Consider the following 19636-nt stretch of genomic DNA (forward strand, 5'->3'; position numbering starts at 1 on the left):
TTACAGAAACTGATTTTTATTTCTATTTCATGGTTTGTACAAGACAGAAAAAAAGTTAAATGAGTATCCATGTGAAACTATGATGATGCCTTAATCGGAAAACCGTTTTCATGCCAGTTTCCATGCGATGAAGACAGATGACACAAATGTACACATACATTATTTGCAAAATCACATGTACAAAGGTATGTACATAAAAAAATTAACCTTAAACACAGGGGGGGGAGGGGGGCACAAGACTTTCATGTATACTTGTGTCAAAGCACAGACACTGAAAAAAGCAAGCTTTAAAAATTCTAAAGTAAATTAATCTAAAACACACTGTCTAGTAGATATTCCCCAAATAACTCATGCAGCCATAATAACAGGATTTAGAGTTTCATGAAAGCCTGACCGGCAATTGCACCGGCAAATTGTTGCCTTGATGATTGTGTTGGTTTCTCCGGCTTAATCGAAACGCGGGCAGACTTCTGCACTTCAACGAAAGCACACCAGTTTTGGAAAAAGAGAAACCGCCAAAGACCCTATCTCTGCCCCATGGCTTTGTGGAATGACCTTAGTGAACTTTTTCTTGAACATGGATCTATGACATTGGTGACATTTTTATCCTTGACAAGAGGATCATATAATAACGCAAAAACAAGTCTGGGAACACTATAGTCAGTGGGTTGAGTTGATCACTGAAGAGTAGCTAATATACACGACTAACACTACCAAATGCACCTTTGAACAAACGCACTCCATGCTTTCAAACCAATGCCAATGAGCCACAGTTAAAATCCTCTCTACCATATCAATACATCAACACTTGAACCAACCGTTTGTTTTTCACATTTCACTCGTACGCCATGCATACTCTACAAGGACAGCATGGTACATGTTAAATATACATCTGTATGCCTTCAGGGGTTGATGGCAACAATTACAAGAAATTTGTAGTTTGGAGCGAAGCAGACGCCCACCATTATTATTCTGATCAAAAATCAAGTATCACACCACCGTTGATCAAATCTCCCGTCCTTATCCAAACAGGAGCAAAGTAAAACAAAAATCTTTTCATCCGATGTTATTTAGTGACAAACGGACAAGTTAAGATTACACGTTCGGCCTACAGGCAAACTGACACTGACAGTTTAGACTAAGGAAAACCATAACAGTTTTAAGTTGGGTATCCTGCTGGACTTCATATTTTTTAGTTTTAGTTTATTTCAAACTTGTGGGAGTACACACTCCTGCACTCCCTTCACACCCTCTCCACTAAATTATACTGAACAATGAAATAATAGTAATTTGAATAATAAAAATATCACATATATCCTTATCTTGTATTTGACCCTGAATTCACTGTGGTCAGAAAACCATTTCGATAAAGTTGGCCATATTTCAACAATGCTGGGATGAACTGAAAAAACAAAAACGTTAAAAAAACAAGTGGATATAGAAAACTGCATGTAACTGCAATCAAAAGATGACAGAATGAGCAGACACACATGATGCCAGCAAGTGTCTTATTTTCAAAGTTGCAACACTAAATGCACATCCTGCTTAAAAAAAGATAACTAAACTGACGTCACTCTCACTTTTCCAAAAACAGAGTGATAAAAAAAATAATACAATCACAGTAACAATGCCAACTTGTTCAAGCAGCAGGTTTGCGCTAGGAGACCAAAACTCTTACCCCGAGAAATATTCTCATACTTTTAACCACCAGCTGCTTCAGCAGACTACCGTCACTTTAATGACGAGTACAGGCTTCCTTTGCAATGTAACCCAAAAAATTAACCACCCCTATCACTTTTCCTTGTTCCAAACAGTTTACCGTTAAATCTCACTCCCAACCAGCCATGGGAAAAAAGTCAGGGCAACAAAAACAAAATAAAAACAGAAAGAAAAATAATCCTCCCTAAACTAAACTAGCATGCACATCCTTCGCGGGGCTTGTTTTGATCGTTGGACAGTTTGATCTGGTCGGGGAAGTCATTGTAGAGCTCCACCTCGCTCTCCTGTGCCAGAGCGTTTTTGGCCACGGTCTGGAAGGCCTGCTCCACGTTGATGGCTTCCTTGGCGCTGGTCTCAAAGTACGGGATCTCCCCTTTGCTGCTGCACCAGCCTTGGGCCCGCTTGGCTGTCACCTGGTCCACAGAATAAAGTAAGACGTTGAAAAACAGAAGAAACCTACACTCACCAATACAAGAACAGCACACACACACAAAACCGTCAACTTTTCACCTATGGAGGCTTCTTCGGGATCACAAACAAACAAATATAAAGCAAAACAAAAAGCAAAAACAGCACAGAACCAGAAAGGGGTGAAAAGATGGAGGGAAACATAAAGAGAAGAAGTATTAGTCAAAATGAAACAATGATGGTTGTTTGTCGCATAGTTTAGAGCCCTTGTGTTCCTTTGTTTCTCAGATTTTAACAGTTTGGTTAAAACATTTTTAAAAAGTTGCTGTTATGATGGCAACCTTGGAATATTCTCAATTCATCACCAATAAAACTATTCTGGCAGCCCGAAATTATGAACCACCAATAAAACTATGATGGCAGTATTGGAATATTCACTGCTAGTGAAGTTATATGTTGGCCTAACTGTTCAGCATAAATATGACCAGTAAAATTATGTAGGCAACACAAAAATGTTATGTCTCAAACATACTGGCAAAACAGGTGTGTTCAGCACTAATAGAACTATGTTGTCACAATAGGAATTGCTAAGTCTTACAGGATTATGCACTACTACAGACCAAGGTCAGCTCACCACTAATAATTATGTAGCCATATGCACACGCAAAGTTATGGCAACCATGACTCCTGATGACAGCTGAATTGACTATGAAGCCAGGAACAAGAGAGAGAGACGCTTGACGCTTTGACACTTTATTGTCATTAGCTAATAAAAGCCTAATAGACAAGGTAAAACAACAATTTCTGCATCATTCATAAAAGGGGTAAAAGGACGAATGAACAAAACATTAATAACAAAAACATAGCAAACTAGTTTATGAGTACGAACAAACAAACACACCGACACGAAAGAGAGAGAGAGAGAGAGAGAGAGAGAGAGAGAGAGAGAGAGAGAGATTGACTCAGTGAGTGTAAAACCAATGTGCTACAAGAAACTCACAGCCCTGTTTTCCAAGTCAATTTTGTTGCCGATGACGACAAAGGGGAAGTTCTCAGGGTCCCGCGGACTGGCCTGGATAAGGAACTCGTCCCTCCAGCTGTCGAGGGAGCGGAAGGTGTTTGGCATGGTGACATCGAACACCAGAACGCAGCAGTCAGCACCACGGTAGAACGCTACACCCAGACTCTGGAACCTCTCCTGGCCCGCTGTGTCCCATATCTGACCGAAACAAGAAAAGCAAAGTCATCATAAGTAACATGCTTCAGAAACAGGGGCACACTACACGCTCGGGACCAGCCAATACTGCAGCTGGCCTTTCAGTTTCATAATAAGTTAGTTGGTTGTTAGTTTTTCATTACCTTTCAGTTTCAACCTATTCAGGGATGACCAAATCTCAAAATTTTAACTCACCAGCCGGTTGAGTAACTTCAAGAAAGTCACTAGCCCGGCAGAAATTTTGCTAGCCCGGTACAGACCACAGTTGATCTGCAGTGTTTATATGGCTTTAAAACCCATATATGGCAACCAGAATTTTCATTGGCCAGCCGGGCGAGTTGCCAGGCGGTTTCTAGTAGCTCTGCGAATTTTTTAATCGCCCCTGGCGGACGATTTGGCCATCCCTGCCATTTGGCTATTCGGGACCGATTCAATTTTGTTTCCTTTCACAGTTTACATGGTGGTCCCCGAAACTATTTACATTTAGATGGGCCACACAAAAGTGAAGGTTCTAAGAAAAAAAACTCATTCCTGTTCACACTTGTTACTTCAAATCTTGACAAACATTCTTATCTCCCTTCAGAAGTTACAAATCTTTTGCACACGTGGGTTGAAACTCCCGGGTGCACGCATAGGCATGAGTGGGCTTTTTACATGTACGGCCGTTGCTACCCCGCCACTTTCGGCAGTCATACTCAATTTTCGGAAGGTGGAGGCTATACGTTTTCATGTTTATATATCCCACCAAACCCTGAAATGGACTACATGATCTTTTTCGTGCATACTTGCTCTTGTATTTGCGTGTACATGAAGGGGAATAAGGCATTTGCAGGGCTGCACACAAGTTGACCTGGGAGATCGGAAAAAATCTCCACCCTTAACCCACCAGATGCGGCCAGGATTCTAACCCCCGACCTACCACACGAAAAGAACAATGGCAGCCCGTCTGTTAGGGTGCCTAACTAGCTACCGTAAATTCAGGCTTCAAAACAGCTTTTTTTCAGCAATATAACTTCCACAGACACCAAAACAATCCATACCTGCATTGTGACTAATCTGTCGTCGACCATGACTTCTTTTGTGAGGAAATCTGCGCCGATGGTGGCTTTATACTGGTTACTGAATTTTTTGTTTACATACTGGTTCATCAGAGATGTCTTGCCAACACTGAAAAGAAAGAAAATTGTAATGAAAATTAACGGACTGATTAAGTAATACAGACTTCTTGATAAAACAAGTGCCTTCAGTTCATCTACATGGATTCGAAAATCCAAGTACCATTGTTAACAAAAATCTTTTTTTTTAAACTAATACGATAGACATCATTCAATAGGATCTGAGACATTCTAAATCTGACCTTTGATTGTCATTTATGACCCTCACTCTTTCATAGGGACTAGTGGTTCTGGGTTTCTCTATTCTGAATCACTGCCAGATTTGAACTCAATCCCTGGTGGAAAAAAATTAAACAATAACCTTAATTTACAATGGTAACACAACATGTGTATGTAAAACAACCACATAGTTTTCATCTGTGACAAACACACAACCATTGAACCAAACCGCAAACAATTACAAATCTCAAACCCACGTGAAAAACTTACCCGCTGTCACCAAGTATGATAACTTTGAGTAGCACCTTCTTTCGGGATGCCATGCTGGAAACTTGTTTCAGGCCTCAGATCTGTTGAAGACAGAGAAGAGAATTCTCAACAACTCACTACGTCACAACAACAGCTCACACTTGTACCCCCAAACTCGACGCTCACGGGAAAAAAAGGCTTAATTGGGAAAGACGACACAAAAAATTTAAATTATAAAACATGGAAGGTTTTACAATGTGGCTTTGTGCACATGGCCACCTATTGTTTTCCCCGAGCCGGGTTTTTGAGTAGAACTGTTTGTACCCTGTAATATCATGTCAACTGTTCTTCTTCTTGTATCCATAATACTTATCCGACTCGCGCAATGTTGATCTGTCAAAATTAATGGTTACAACAATCTTTGGTCCACTCACTCTCCCCACTGCCCTTCAACTAGCCAAAATACCTCCAAAGTAAGTTAATGTTTTACAGCTTACATCTGCTCACACATACTTGATACTACAGTTTAATCAGGTCTTAAAAAAGCGAGGGAGCTTTAAAATGCAAGTACTGTAAATCTACAAATTTACTAGCGAAAAATGTGAAAAACTAGGGGTTTGAAAGAGAGGTTCCACTTTCCACTGGAAAGGGAATACATGTACTGAGGGAACTTGTCCTATCACTATCACTGTTGGTTCTCACTATCACTATCAGGTGTGGGACCATGTGTCAAGGGAATGAATAGCCTGCTACATCAGATTAACCCTAAATTAGATACCCCTTCCCTTATACTGTTAAGGGAAAATAAAGTTAAACTTCCCGCCTGCCATGCTAGAGTTTCAACAACACAAGTCTATACACACACACAGTCTTCGGCAGCAAAGTTACAGGTTGTCAATCAATTTAAAAGGAATTCCTCTCTTGTCTATGTCTATGTCTTCACACTTTTACTTTTAAACTCTTGACCAAAAAGCTTATTGTGAAATCCCTTAAACAGCCCAAATAGGACACAAACACTGACCAGCCACTGTCCTACATCTAGCCCTGAATTCTATGCTGACATCTTTTGACCCTTTGTCAGGTGATAAAACAAACCTTCCACAGGTGCAAAGGTTCTAGGTTTAGTTACCTATATGTTTTCATGATAGCATGTGTAAGTGTGAGAATAATCAGGCAGACCACTGTGAATGTGATGTGGTAGAAGCAATGAAAACGGACACTAATAGAGTGCTTTGCACTTACTGTATCTCATTCTTACACAAAGAGTTAGAGCATCATATCTATCACCCAGACAACCATAAATTATGGGAAAACTGCCAATCTCATATCTGCTATGGGTTAAGGAAGTGTTGCCCCTCTGATGACATTGTTGCCTTGGACTGATTCAAGGCCATTCAAACTCCCACAACTATCCAGAGTTATCACCATGTAGACCAAAAAAGCACATAATTAATATTGTACTGTCTACTTTATTACATAGACAGAGTTAATACATAGTCCATGTTCATTCTTCAAGGTAGTTATATTAGCATAGGAAAGGAAAGGAAAAGAAAAGGCAGGCGCTTGGTGTTTTTGTTCTTTTCGGCAGCATTAGATGCCAAAGACCTAGCAATGAGGTTTCAAACTAAGTCTTCTCAGCAGAGCATTTAAACATAGCAGTAGCACCACTGAAGAAAGCAAGAACAAAAGAGAGTCAATGTTTATTTTGAAGACTTTAAGTCACCTTTGTAAAATTCACGTTTGAAACCAGTCAGCCACCACCACACAATCAAATGCTAAGTTCATGATTCAGTACTTTCTGCACTATTTGGGGCAAACAAAACTAACAAACTGATAGTGATATTGATTATAATGGTCCTTAAAGGTCCTTGTCTACATTTTCATACCGAAATTGCCATTTGACCATTAAAATGCAGAGTCTATTATCTACAAATATCTTTAATACACCCCCTTTTGATCAGGAAAGACGAAGCCAGTGTAACCGTTTGAAAATTCATTGTAGTATTCCAGCGTAGTACTCATAGTAGGATATCCTTATTTGGAAAATGCCAAGCGCAAAACTCCTCTCAAATCCTGTGCATTTCGTGCATTTAAAAAAAAGCGTGGACAGCGCTCCAGTGTCAAACTGTTGCTGCACTTGTTTGGGCGTGGCTATAAGCATAGTGACATGAATTTGATTGGTCAGTATTTTTAGGCAAAGCACATGTTCTCAGCAAACAGAAAACAAAATATTGGAAGCGCGAGTCACGCTACCCAAAAATGAAATCTTTTTTTACATATATTTTTTTCTATAACTTTTTTCCCCATGGTTCATTCATCATCTGACATAACTTTTTAGCGAAATCTAACCATAAGATTATTGGAAAAAAAGCAAAAATGTAGACAACCACCTTGAACCACACACCACTGTCACACTCACAGGGTTGAGCACGGTTTTTTTTGTGCTTGTTTTTTCTCCAAAGCATCCAATCTTTTCCACTGACCATCAGTCCCACTCTTGCAAGACGAAAAGTTAGCCAACAAGTTAAAACCCTTGATATCCACCATGACTTTGTTGACAACATGACCATGGTTGACAGTGCTGTCGTTTTGATCGAGAACACCACTGTAAAGCTCAAGCAATCATGCTTTACAATTTCTTCTTCTTCGTACATGGGCTAAAACTCATGGCTTTTACGTGTATGACCGCCTTTATCCCGCAATTTAGGCAGCCATACGCCGCTTTCGAGGGATGCAAGCTCGATAAATTCATGTTTCTATAACCAACTGAACTTGACACTGACAATGACAACTGACATGGGTTACAGATTATTTTCTTGCGCACTTGGTCTTGTGCTTGCGTGTACACACGAATGGGGATAACTAGCAGTCCTGCACATTATGTTGACCTGGGAGATCAAAAAAAATCACCACTCAACCCTCCAGACATGGCTGGGATTCCAACCCACAACCTACTGCTTCGGAGGCCGGCATCTTATCCAATAGGCCATTGCATCTGTCATGCTTTACAATGAATTGCACACACAAAAAACTGATATTGATGGACGGATTCTGCTTCATGATACACTCACACGTTCAGTCACATAGGCGTCATAGCACACACTGTCTTGCCATTTACGCATCTATCAGTGTCTTCTTTCCATCACAGTGCTTTGCCAAAAATGACAATTGTCTACTGGTCACTTGCAGTTGAAGACACACACAGTGCTAAAGAGAAAACAGATGACAAACTGGACACCTGTAGTCATTCAGGTCAACTTGAGAGAGAATGCAAAGGGAGTCGACCACACAATTGCATCTGATCTAGATCTCATGGAAGTCATAAAGGGCAAAAGACAGGTCAGGGAGAGACAGTAATAATACACTGTTAGTGTTACTGGGTTCAGCCTGGGAGAAAAAGGCAGTGGGACATTTGTTCCCCTCAGCCAAATTCCGATGGGACAGTCGAAGGCAAAGAGCCAAGAGGGCAAAAGGTACATATTTTTGACCAAAGATGCAAAATGGTGCCGTTATATTCCCTTCACATATGTGTAAAGTGTCCTTACAGTTGCTGATTGTCAAATGGTAATTAATGTGGTAGTTAAACTATTTCCAGAACCTCTAGCCTTTTAAAGTTTTTTTATTTTTTACATACCTCACAAAACATAATTCCGTTATCGTATTGAAGCCAAGTGTTACTGTTACCCTTCCGTCAATGTTTTGAAAATGTTCCTTCGCAATCTGTTGTTTCTTCCGAATCATTCAGGAGCACTTAAGCAGTCGAAGTACGTCGTTCTGTAAGTGCAACACACTCTAAAAGTCTCATGTCCTTGTAATAAAATTTGGAATTCAACTTCTGTTCACTGTAGTGCAAGTACAACTGCTAGAAACGAAAGGCAGGAATGTGATTGTGGTCAGGTTCATAATTACATCAATATTATTATTAATAATGATAGTATTGATATTTACCTCAAAGCAGAATTACATACACTTTTGCCTGTACAAGTTTACGTCTTTGCAGGGAGAGTTAACTCCTTAACAGAGTCTACACCTACTGCCACCTACAGAATGCAGCAAGCGGCAGATAGGCTGAACGCATGGGCAGAAGATTGGTGCGTCTCCATCAACAAGGAGAAATCCCCCACCACCCTATTCACACTGTCGCCAAAGCAGAAAGCCGGAACCATTAGGCTTGGTGGAACTCCTCTGAGAGAGGATGAAGAAGCAACGTACCTTGGTGTCACTTTTGATAGACGGCAGACCTGGAAACCACACATTGCACAGGCAGAGACAAAGGCCCGGCGCAAGCTAGCCATACTCAGGAAGCTGGCAGGTACCACCTGGGGAGCGAACGAGAAGATACTGAAGACAGTATACCAGGGAACAATCAGACCCCACCTCGAGTACGGCTCCACAGCGTGGTCAACCTCAGCCAAGACAAACCTGCAGAGCCTTGACCGTGTGCAAAACCAGGCCCTCCGACTCATCACCGGTGCAATGAAATCCACGCCCATCAAGGAAATGGAGAAGCTTACCACCATCCAACCCCTCTGTCAGAGAAGAGAAGCCAAGACTATGGTACAGGCCGAGAAGCTCAAGTGCCTACCCGACCACCCCATGAAGCACAGACTGAGCAACCTCACCAAGAACCGGCTTAAACGGAGCAGTTTTGTACACGAGAGCAAGAGACTTTCTCGACAGTACAGGGAAGTCCTTCCACAGAACACTCTACCTCTGACTCAAGAAGAAGAGGAAACCCCCAAGGCAACAGAGAAACCAGGCATCCAGATCTGCACCAGTGTTCCACATGTTACCTCAGGAGAAGATCAGAATGACACAGCTCGACAGGCACTCACCTTAGCCCTGATCGACGAACAGTACCCAAAAGAGGCGTGGATCCATGTATACACCGATGGATCAGCAACTAACGCCGTGCTCAATGGAGGTGCAGGCATTCTCATCCAGTTCCCTGGGGGACATACAGCTACATCCAGCGTTGCCACTGGCAAACACTGCACAAACTATAAAGCAGAAGCAGAAGCTCTCATGCAGGCCGCCTCCTTCGTTCAGGACTCCGCAGACCCTTGCTACCAAGTTGTCTTCCTCTCGGACGCCCTTTCAGTCCTTCAGGCCCTAGAGAACGACAAACTCCCACAGCTGGCCAAAGCATTACAGATGGTCAGACAAACCAGAAGAGTTGTCCTCCAGTGGATACCAGCACACTGTGGGATACCAGGAAATGAAAGGGCAGATGAGCTGGCAAAAGAAGGAGCCGTGGAAGACCAACCTGAAAACAGTGTCAGCTTTAGTGAGCAGAAGACAATCATCAAGGCATTGATGAGGCCAAGGACAAACAGAGATGACTACCACACAATGTCCAGAGAGCAGCAAGTCAACCTCATCAGGCAGCGTACTGGCCACAACAGGCTCAATGCTCACATGAACCGAAAGTTCAAGCTGGCCCCATCACCAACCTGTGCCTGCGGTCAAGAGGACCAAACAGCGGAACACATCTTACAGCGATGTCCCTTACTAGATGAGGAACGAAAAGAAGTGTGGCCGTCACCAACTCCCTTGCAGACCAAACTATACGGCAGTCGACAGGAGTTGGAGAAAACGACAACATTTATCACCAGTGCTGGACTGATTGTGTAACCTCTGCGAACGCCAAGAAGAAGAAGAACAGAGTCTACAGGAAACAATGATATCACTACTACTACTAGCACTACACACTATCCTGTATCAGTATCACTGACAAATTTTGAGACTGAAAGTATTACTATTAGTAACAGATCATGACAAATATGCCATACCACACTTATAAGTTAAATATACTATATAGTGAGAATCCTCGACCCCTGATTCCACCAAGATGTCTTTGTTGAAATAGCAGGCCTTTTGGGCCAATTGAGGTCTAACGAATGACGTCTCACAACGTGCGCGGTCGTCCTTGGCGGTCAAGAAAGCCGCCGCGATCATTGCGCAGACGACACTTCTAGACCGCCAATATTTTTTGTGGGCATCACGTGCTCCACATAAATCGGCCGGAAACGAAGCAATTGGGAAACCTGGATACTTAACCTAGTTAATTCTTATTCCATTTCTTGCATTACAGCTACAGTAAAGAACACGTTTAGTGTTTACAAACCGTACTTTCCTCTTTAGTTTTAACTGGCATAACCTGGTTTTAATATTATCATAAATAAATGCGACCGTCCGTAGTGAACATGGAGGGATGATGGTGTTTACCACAAATACGCAAACAGCACAACATAAACAAAGAAAGAAATAAAGGGGTGTGACTGGAGATACGATCTCTGCACAGACAAGTCATTGAAAACCACTGTCGCTAACGGCTTTTCGTCAAAAGGTTACTAAAAATAACAGTAACAACCAAATGTATCCTACATAACTGACTGAGAATACACTGTACTACAACAAAAAGACATCACAGACACAACGTAGTGCTGTATTTTGACTTCTAAAATAATGATGAGTTCTGATATGTGCGCACTCTTTTTTCACGATATTTTCTGTCGTTTCCTTGCAGTGGGCTGCGTTACTGTCCACGGAATCAAGCTGTTTGATGACGTATACGTCTGAAAAATAAGCAGTAGGACTAAAGAAAGTACTTTTGCAGCTAAAACACATGTAAAATGCCATACATACCGCAACCTTCTTCAGCAGTGTGTTGGTATAGGTACTGACCATCAGAACCCTAAACACCCTCAATATGGCGCTAAATCCCGTGATCGCTTACGTCATGTTCCCATCATGCACACCAGAGATATAAACTTCCGGTAAGTCAACCATGGAAAAAGCAAACGAAACTTCTGATTTCGAGTCTTCACAACTTGGAACAAAGCAGTAGTAAGCCTGACTTATTATTCAAGCACTAAATCATTGGCCCTTTATATCACCCCGTGTCAAAATGTCCGTTGTCGAGAGGGTGCACAGACGTTAGGTACACGAGACATGTCACGTGCAGTCACTATGCGTAACAAAGACGAGGTGACATGTGTGTGACTGTGTCTGATAATAGGTGGACAGCTGATGACGGAGAGCAGTACGGTATATCATGTGCACGGGCGATTTGGTCGCACCCTGTCGCCTTCCACTACCATGGACAACACATGGACAACACGATCAAACAATCACTGAATCAGCAACGAGTAACTTTTGTACAACAGTTTACGCAACTTGCCAACAAACTTATTACTTAATAAAAAGTGAAAAAAGGCGATTTTTTTCCCCAACAGATCTTGTGATCAATGTTACTCTTCTCTCTCCCCCCCCCCCCAATGTTACTCTTCTCTCTCCCCCCCCCCCCCCCCCCCTCTCTCTCTCTCTCTGGACAATGGACATTTTGACTCCTTCATCAGCTGTCCACCTATTATTAGAATAGTCCCTCTCTGGGCGAGGGCTGGTTGTAAAGAAGCTCGTTTATATTGCTTATGCCACAACCCTCGTAAAATAAAATTTGATTTGATTTGATTTGATTGATCTCTTACTTATTCTCTCTTATTTGGGTGCGGTCCTATGGAACTCACTGCCTATTTTTCTTAAAACATAAAACAAACACATACAGCTTCAAACAAAATTATATGTCACACATAATGCAACTAAACATGTGCTGAATGGTTCATCAATTTATTTAAAATGTACATGTATGTGCATGTTAAACAAAATTATAATAATATGCAGATCTATATTAAGATGTAAAATTGACACTTTTTATCATTGAAAATTGTACTTAAAATGCAGTATGACAATTTATTTTTAAATGTGTATTTGTATATACAGTTATAATGTGTTAGGTTTGATGTGATAGTTCTTTGATTATATTGTTTTCTGTTCCTGTTGACCCTATATTAGGGCGAGGGCTGGATGTAAAAAAATATATATTCTTGCTTATCTATTAGTATTGCTGATGGGGTCTATGTCGACCAAAAGAGTGGGATTCCCTGTAGGTGGAGTTCCTGGAGGGGGATTCCCTGTATACAGGGAATCCCACAGGGTGGAGTTTTTCAATAAAACTTGCAAACCATACTCGAATTTCTAAGAAATATCAAAAAAGATTGAAAAACATCAAATTCTACCGATGTCGCCAAGCATCACGTGACTTTCAGCGATATCAGCGACACGCTACAGGAACTAAATCCTGTGGTATTCCCTGTATACAGGGAATCCCTCTCCAGGAACTCCACCTACAGGGAATCCCACTCTTTTGGTCGACATAGACCCCATCAGCATTAGTATTACCCTCGATAATAAAGATTTTGTCTTGTCTTGTCTTGTCTTGTCTTGTCTTGTCTTGTCTTACACACACATGCACAGCGTTGTATTCCCTCAAATGTACCTATGCATGTGTGGGAAGAATTTTTTTTAATAAGCACACACTCTCAAACCTAGCATAAGCCAAACTAATCAGTGCACGTACATTTTTAGTAGATGGAAACGTTCAAAAAGTTTTTCCCTTTCTCTTTTTCAGCTGGGAAACGGCGTACAGCAGAGAGTTCAAAACATTTCAAGACATTGGGGACATTGGAGAAATATGGTAAGGCTGAAGTAAAGCAAAATAGGAGATAGAGAGAGAAAAAACACAGAAAAATACCCTGTTTATGGCTTTTACCTAGCAGACCAAAGTCTTGCTGCAGAGCCAGAAGTTTTTCATTTTTCTCTTTCACTCAAATTAAAAGTATTTATAATCTGCATACAATGCTGAGAAAAGGTTGGCTAGATCATGGGTTTTCACTGAAATATGAAGAAAACATCCGGTGTTATAATTTGTTTTTAAAGAATTTTAATCCCACATGACAAAAAAATAGCAGAGGGGAAATTTTTAAAAAAGTATCATATAAACCTTTCTGTTTTGTGCCTTGCTAGAGTTCAGACAGTGGCTGCTTTGTTAGTCTGTTGGTGACTCACACTCATTTGCTCAACTCACATGCTATGGACTGGGGTGGGAGTTGGCAGGATGCAGAAGCAAATCAGTGCACCTGATGAATGGTGGCTAGAAAATGCACAAACTTAACAGCAGGGCTACATTTTAACAGTGAGACTGCATCTTTGATGGGGATGATGAAAAGTAAGAAAAGTAATGTTTAACGCCCTCACGGTAAAACCATTAGGGGCATGTTCCCGGGGTTGCCGCCGACTTTAGATGGGGGAAAAAAAAGAGACCGAAAAAATGAAAAAAAAATGAAAAGGGCCAGCGCAAGGGATGGATGGTTGTCGCGCTCTAGCTCCCAGTCAACGAGGCACCCTAGCCGGAGGTGGTTTCAAGTAGCGTCATGGAGTTAGTTTGGAGATCCAGCTGGATCATTATGTGTCAGTTCCTCCAAAAACGGCGTATGGCTGCCTAAATGGCGGGGTAAAAAACGGTCATACACGTAAAATTCCACTCGTGCAAAAAACACGAGTGTACCTGGGAGTTTCAGCCCACGAACGCAGAAGAAGATTATGTGTCAGTTCTTTGATGGTGCCATGGAAACCCCCTTTCATAAGACCCCGGGTCTAATTTAAGACTTCCTACTTTTCTTAGGTGTTCTGTTCAAAGTATCTCCATTTTAAGACTGGACACTCCATTTTCTGAAATATACCTGGTATAACGTTAAAAGGATTGCTTGTGTCTCGGAAATACTTTTGGTTGGCTGAACTCGCTTCTAAGAAATTGACTGAAGTTGGACCGGGTCTTAAAAAGATGGGAGTCTTAAAGTTAAACTGGGGGTTATTTTACACAGGTTAACAACAGAAAGTCTTAGAAAACAAGGTCTTATAAAGGAGGGAGTCTTAAATTGGGCGGTCTTAAAAGGGGGTTCCACTGTATTGCTATTTCTCTTTTTGCTAGGTTTGGGGAGGACAGCCAGGAGCGAATGGTGGATTGGCTGGATGATTGTGATGACGTCAGCAAAGATGACGCTGTTCTTGATCTGGGATGTGGCAACGGGGCCTTGTTGCTTGAACTTGTAAGTGATACATGTGCAGTGGTGTCATGTCAAAAGTCATATGACATGCTGATTTTTTTTCTGTTGATGATCATGTGTCAACAGGATTTAGATATGGTGTACTGCTTGCAAGTCATTTATGTGATGTCTCATTTGTAATCAGAATACATGTAACCATCTACTATAAAAAGCTGGTTTTTATCTGTCACTGTGTGTTTATGTTGGCAAAAGTCTCTGAAATGGCTGCACATGCAGATTTTGAAGGAAATTGCGGAGTAGGTTCGTTGCCACTTCAGTCGTGTCATAGGGTAAATTTGGAAAACCAAAAGTTCTGGGAAGTAGTCGTTAAAAACGGCAGAAAAAAGTGGGTATCCTATGTCCATCAAAGACCCTGCCCGTCTGGCCTGGCCAAACTTTGCTTCATCTCTCTTCACTCTTCACTAGTTTTTACGTACGTCATGCGTCATATGTTCATGGCGTCATTGTCAACTCTCTTCCCTTTTGCTGGCCAAGTCTCGGTCTCGGTCTAAGTCAGTCGGGGCTGACCCAGAGTCTCTCTCCCTCTCTCTCCCTCTCTCTCTCTTTATGCGCAGTCAGACCCGATTCAAGGCTTTTTGGGGCAGTGCAGTTCTTTACTGATCGAGATTCTAAAGAAGCATTTTAAGTGTGGTACAGAACCATGAGATACCTCTGCCTGCCTGATAACTAGCACAAAATGCGATGTTTGACTGTGGGAGAGCTGTTTGAAAGGCTGAAAGAAATATTCCTGTCATACAGGCATAACATAAGAGCCTCGTAAGGACTAAACAATGGGATACACTATGTGTTTGAAAGGGAAAAGCACAGGCGCATTATATACCCCAGGTAAGCCAAAACAGGGGGAAGCCTTGTGTCCGTTATTGCCCTTTTTATGATGTTACATCGTTATTTGAATCAGTCTGAAACCACTGTTTAGAAACCAACGCATCCAAAAACTCTTAACCTTATAGCTCCAACAGCTGGCATCATGAAATAGTTATGTAATGGCTGTCCAGTACCAGAAAATGTAAGAAAGATTACCTACTCTGCAGCACGCCATTCTGAGACATTGCTTGCAGAACAATAATACACTAGCTAAATAATTATGTTAATATATCTAAGATAATTAGCAGAAAAGTAAAATGAAAGGGCACTTCTACTGTGTTACCTCACCAAATGTAATAGTTTCCTCTTCCTTATTCACCCTTTCATTGTTTTGAACTGGGGGCTGGAGGAGGGCTGGTAGAGATCGAGCTTGCTACCATGGTAAGCAAGGTTGAGGTTGAACGGGGGGGGGGACGGACTGTTACAATACATTCTTCCTGTCTTCCTGGTTGAGCAGTTTCCCTTATCAGCTGTTTTGTTCCTTATCAAGTGACCAATTACTAACCGGTTTACTGAGTTTTACCGGTAAAACACCATATTTTCCTGCTATCTGTCTGTCGGTTGGTCGGTCTTTCTCTCTCTCTCTCTCTCTCTCTCTCTCTCTCTCTCTCTCTCTCTCTCTCTCTCTCTCTCTCTCTCTCTCTCTCTCTCTCTCTCTCTCTCTCTCTCTCTCTCTCTCTCTCTCTCTCTCTCTCTCTCTCTTTCACACACACACACACTCACACTTGCTATGTCTGGGTTTTTGTTTTACATCTGTGTGTCTGTTTCTGAGTCTGTGCATCATTGTTTATTTGATCTGTCTGCCTGTCTCTGTGTTGGTTCTGAAAGTTTTCAAGTAAGTTTTGTGTGTGTGTGATTGTTATAAATTACACTTTTGTTTAAAATGCTAAAACATATTATTCTTGTGGTTTTTATGGCTTTTTAAAAAGGCATGATCCAATTTTTTGCTATCAGGAGAGGCCCCAAAATGGCCTTTATAATTCTAACATTCATTTTCCGGCTTAGTTTCCTACTTTTGGAACATTTGCTGGTCTCATGTCTGAGTATTGCTGATGAATAAGGAACATTCCCAAGCCTGTCACATATGAGAAAGAGGTGAAAGTGCATGCTGTGATGCTTAGAAAAAAATAAACACAGGCCTCAAAACCTTTATGCCCTTAGGTTATGTCAGAGTGGAAGAGAGAAGACATAAATGATCTATTCTTATCTGAGCATGATCCCACCCGCCCATCCCCTTTTCTTTTCCTTAATTTTGGTATTACATTTTTTTAAATTTTTGGTTGAGAGGAGATATTGTGTTATGTGTGCTTGTGTGTGGGTTATTCTTGTTTCTGTTATGTGTGCTTGTGTGTGGGTTATTCTTGTTTCTGTTTGTTTTGTTTGTTTATGCTTTGTGTAAAGCTATGAATGCTTTCATGTGGTTTCTTTGCTGCTGCAGTTTGATCAGCAAAAACAAGTTTGACAAGTGATTCGGTTGAAGGGGTGTGAGTGAATGTGTGTATAGGCGTTGCTAGTTTTGGGCTTTGGGTGTCACACCCTCTTGTCACAATACATTGCTTTCTCAGTTGGTGGCAGTCTCAGTTGCTGGCTGCCTGGTTGACTGACTTTCTCTCCTCTGGTTGCATGGCTGTCTAATTTTGGCAGTCTGTCTGCTTTAATTCATTGTCAAAATAAAATGTCTGCCTGTGTGTCAACTGTGTCAAGTAGTCAATCCCCTCTTTGTGGCTGTCTTTTGAATGTGAGCGTTGTATGACAAAACACTTTTTTTTTCCCTTATCAATGTAATGTATTTTTGTATTAAGTGTTTTTATAAGGGACAGGTTGTAAGGTTAGGGTTTGCCTGAAACCTCTATCCTTTAGTAATAAAGTTTAGTTTTAGTTTCAGTTTCAGTGTACCTGTGTTTAATTTATTCACATAGCTCAGTGTATGTAGAATTATACTGAAATTGAATTATAGCACGAAAGTATAGGTTTTCGGCAAACCCTAATGTTCCAACCCCTATACAAACACATAAAGACAGATACACACTATATTTTTGTATTGTCTGATACAAACTGTATAAGACTACATATGTTAAAAAAAAAAAAAAAAAGAGTTTGATCATACAAAATGTAGGAGAAACAATACAACTGCAATATATCCATTGCATATGAGAATTCAAAACAAACACATAAAAAAAAACACTCGTTTGATTAATATGGGAAGAAACTGTCACTTTGCGGAAGACTAAGCATCTAGGTCAAGAGGTTACATCACATCCAAGTGACAGTAAATGATATTGTCTTTATTGCTTTTGTTCACTGGAGCGTGCAAAGTGGAGTAGTCATGTGTTTTAATTATTCAACAGCAGTTTCAATGTGGCCGATGCTGTGCGTTTTCTTACCTGAAGCAATACCTGCTATCTGAATGATTTAACACATGTGACCCGGTTTTACTTGTTTTATAGATAGTGCAGATGTCAGCACTGACTGTCAGGTGATAACACTGCTTTTTCCCCATAAAGTTTATCACCTGCACAGACATATGGTGTTCTGTACATCCTCTGACTTGTCGAAGCGCTTGTTACATACATGTATTTATGTTATCAGAGACAGTGGTACCTGCCGTTTGAGACCCCATAAAAAATAAGATTGACCGTTTCGAATGACCCCCTGGGTTCTCTAGACAAGAAACATCAACAACAGGATGCATGCTTAGTATTTTCGTGTTTCTATAACCCACCGAACTCTGACGTGGATTACAGGATCTTTTCTGTGCTCACTTAATTGGTCTTGTGCTTGTGTGTACTCACAAAGGAAAATAAGGCACTAGCAGGTCTGCACTTAAGCTGACCTGGGAGATCGGAAAAATCTCCACCCTTAACCCACCAGGCACAGCGGGGATTCAAACCCACGACATGGGAGGCCGGCTTCTTATCCACTAGGCCACTGCGCCTGTCCCTTTTAAAATGAAGTGGCTGCAGAGATAGTCTGTTTTATCTGTATGTTTTGTCACCCACCTCATGCAAGAAGTCTGCATGTGATATTTACTGATTATGTGATGGAGCATGACTCCGACAGTTTTTTTTTTTTTTTTTTTTTTTTTTATTTTTTTTTATTCAATTAATAAAACACTAGATAACAAACATGGTATTTTCTGTTTGCACACATACTCTCTCATTTACATGCGGTTCAGAAAAACTTGTACATTATACAAAAGGACTAAAAATAGTCATACGTGAAAAAAATATACGTGTCAACATGTGTAGCATCAAAATGATCATATGTCATCATATATTGATCTTTTTTTTATAAACAATATTCGCATCATAATGTATGGCTGTCTTTACATTATATCAAAGAAAATAAACAATAGTTTGTTTTTAATTAATAAAACTTCAGACTAACGAAATCTCAAAACAACATGATTTCCAAAAATAATTTCCAGTGTTAATCGTGAATCGGTTTTTTTAAAAATGCTTACGCACATCTTTGCGATTAAAATAATGTGATTAATCTTCTTCATATTTTTGCTGTTACTTTTTATACCAAAAAGCACATCTGTAACATTCAACCTAATTCTTTCACCAATGTTTACTAAAATGTACATTTCAATATATTTCCAAAACCTGAGCACTGTTGGGCACTCAAAGAAAAAATGCTCCAATACATCAAGTTCATCCTTACAATATGTACAGTTTTTATCAGCCTTCACTTTCATTTTACACAATAAAATATTAGTTGGATAAATGTTTTGCAATATTTTCCAATGCAATACACGTAATCGAACTTCACTAGTGACAGTGGCTGCTAAGTTCCAATTCTTTTCGTCAATTTCAAATCCTAATTTTCTTCTCCAAAATCCTTCTGAACAGGGTTGGCTGTATTGTTTTCCTACCAGA

At 40.7% G+C, this 19636-nt stretch overlaps 3 protein-coding genes across 4 annotated transcripts in view; 2 read left to right on the plus strand and 1 right to left on the minus strand.

Annotated features, from left to right (window-relative positions):
* On the minus strand, positions 1 to 11705 carry LOC138964246 (ras-related protein Rab-7a). The gene is made up of 5 exons (XM_070336150.1): positions 11575 to 11705; positions 4948 to 5027; positions 4384 to 4510; positions 3128 to 3346; positions 1 to 2132 (listed from the first exon to the last, which is right to left on the minus strand). Exons 2-5 carry the CDS (start codon positions 4998 to 5000, stop codon positions 1914 to 1916), a joined length of 618 nt encoding a protein of 205 aa, XP_070192251.1. The 5' UTR covers positions 5001 to 5027; positions 11575 to 11705; the 3' UTR covers positions 1 to 1913.
* Positions 1 to 19636, plus strand: part of LOC138964245 (uncharacterized) — a 421872-nt gene that overhangs the window by 312016 nt on the left and 90220 nt on the right. The gene's annotated exons all lie outside the window — the stretch shown is intronic.
* The window catches only part of LOC138964244 (EEF1A lysine methyltransferase 2-like), a 17040-nt gene continuing 9077 nt past the window's right edge, over positions 11674 to 19636 (plus strand). Inside the window, exons 1-3 of one of the 2 annotated variants that reach the window (XM_070336147.1) lie at positions 11674 to 11705; positions 13397 to 13462; positions 14756 to 14873. In XM_070336147.1, the coding sequence (XP_070192248.1) occupies positions 11680 to 11705; positions 13397 to 13462; positions 14756 to 14873 (210 nt within the window). In that variant the 5' untranslated portion in view covers positions 11674 to 11679. Of the gene's footprint in view, positions 11776 to 13396; positions 13463 to 14755; positions 14874 to 19636 lie in introns of both variants that reach the window. The other variant, XM_070336146.1, reaches the window with a different exon arrangement.

The sequence above is a fragment of the Littorina saxatilis genome, linkage group LG4, assembly GCF_037325665.1.
Source record: "Littorina saxatilis isolate snail1 linkage group LG4, US_GU_Lsax_2.0, whole genome shotgun sequence".
Lineage (NCBI taxonomy): Eukaryota > Metazoa > Mollusca > Gastropoda > Littorinimorpha > Littorinidae > Littorina > Littorina saxatilis.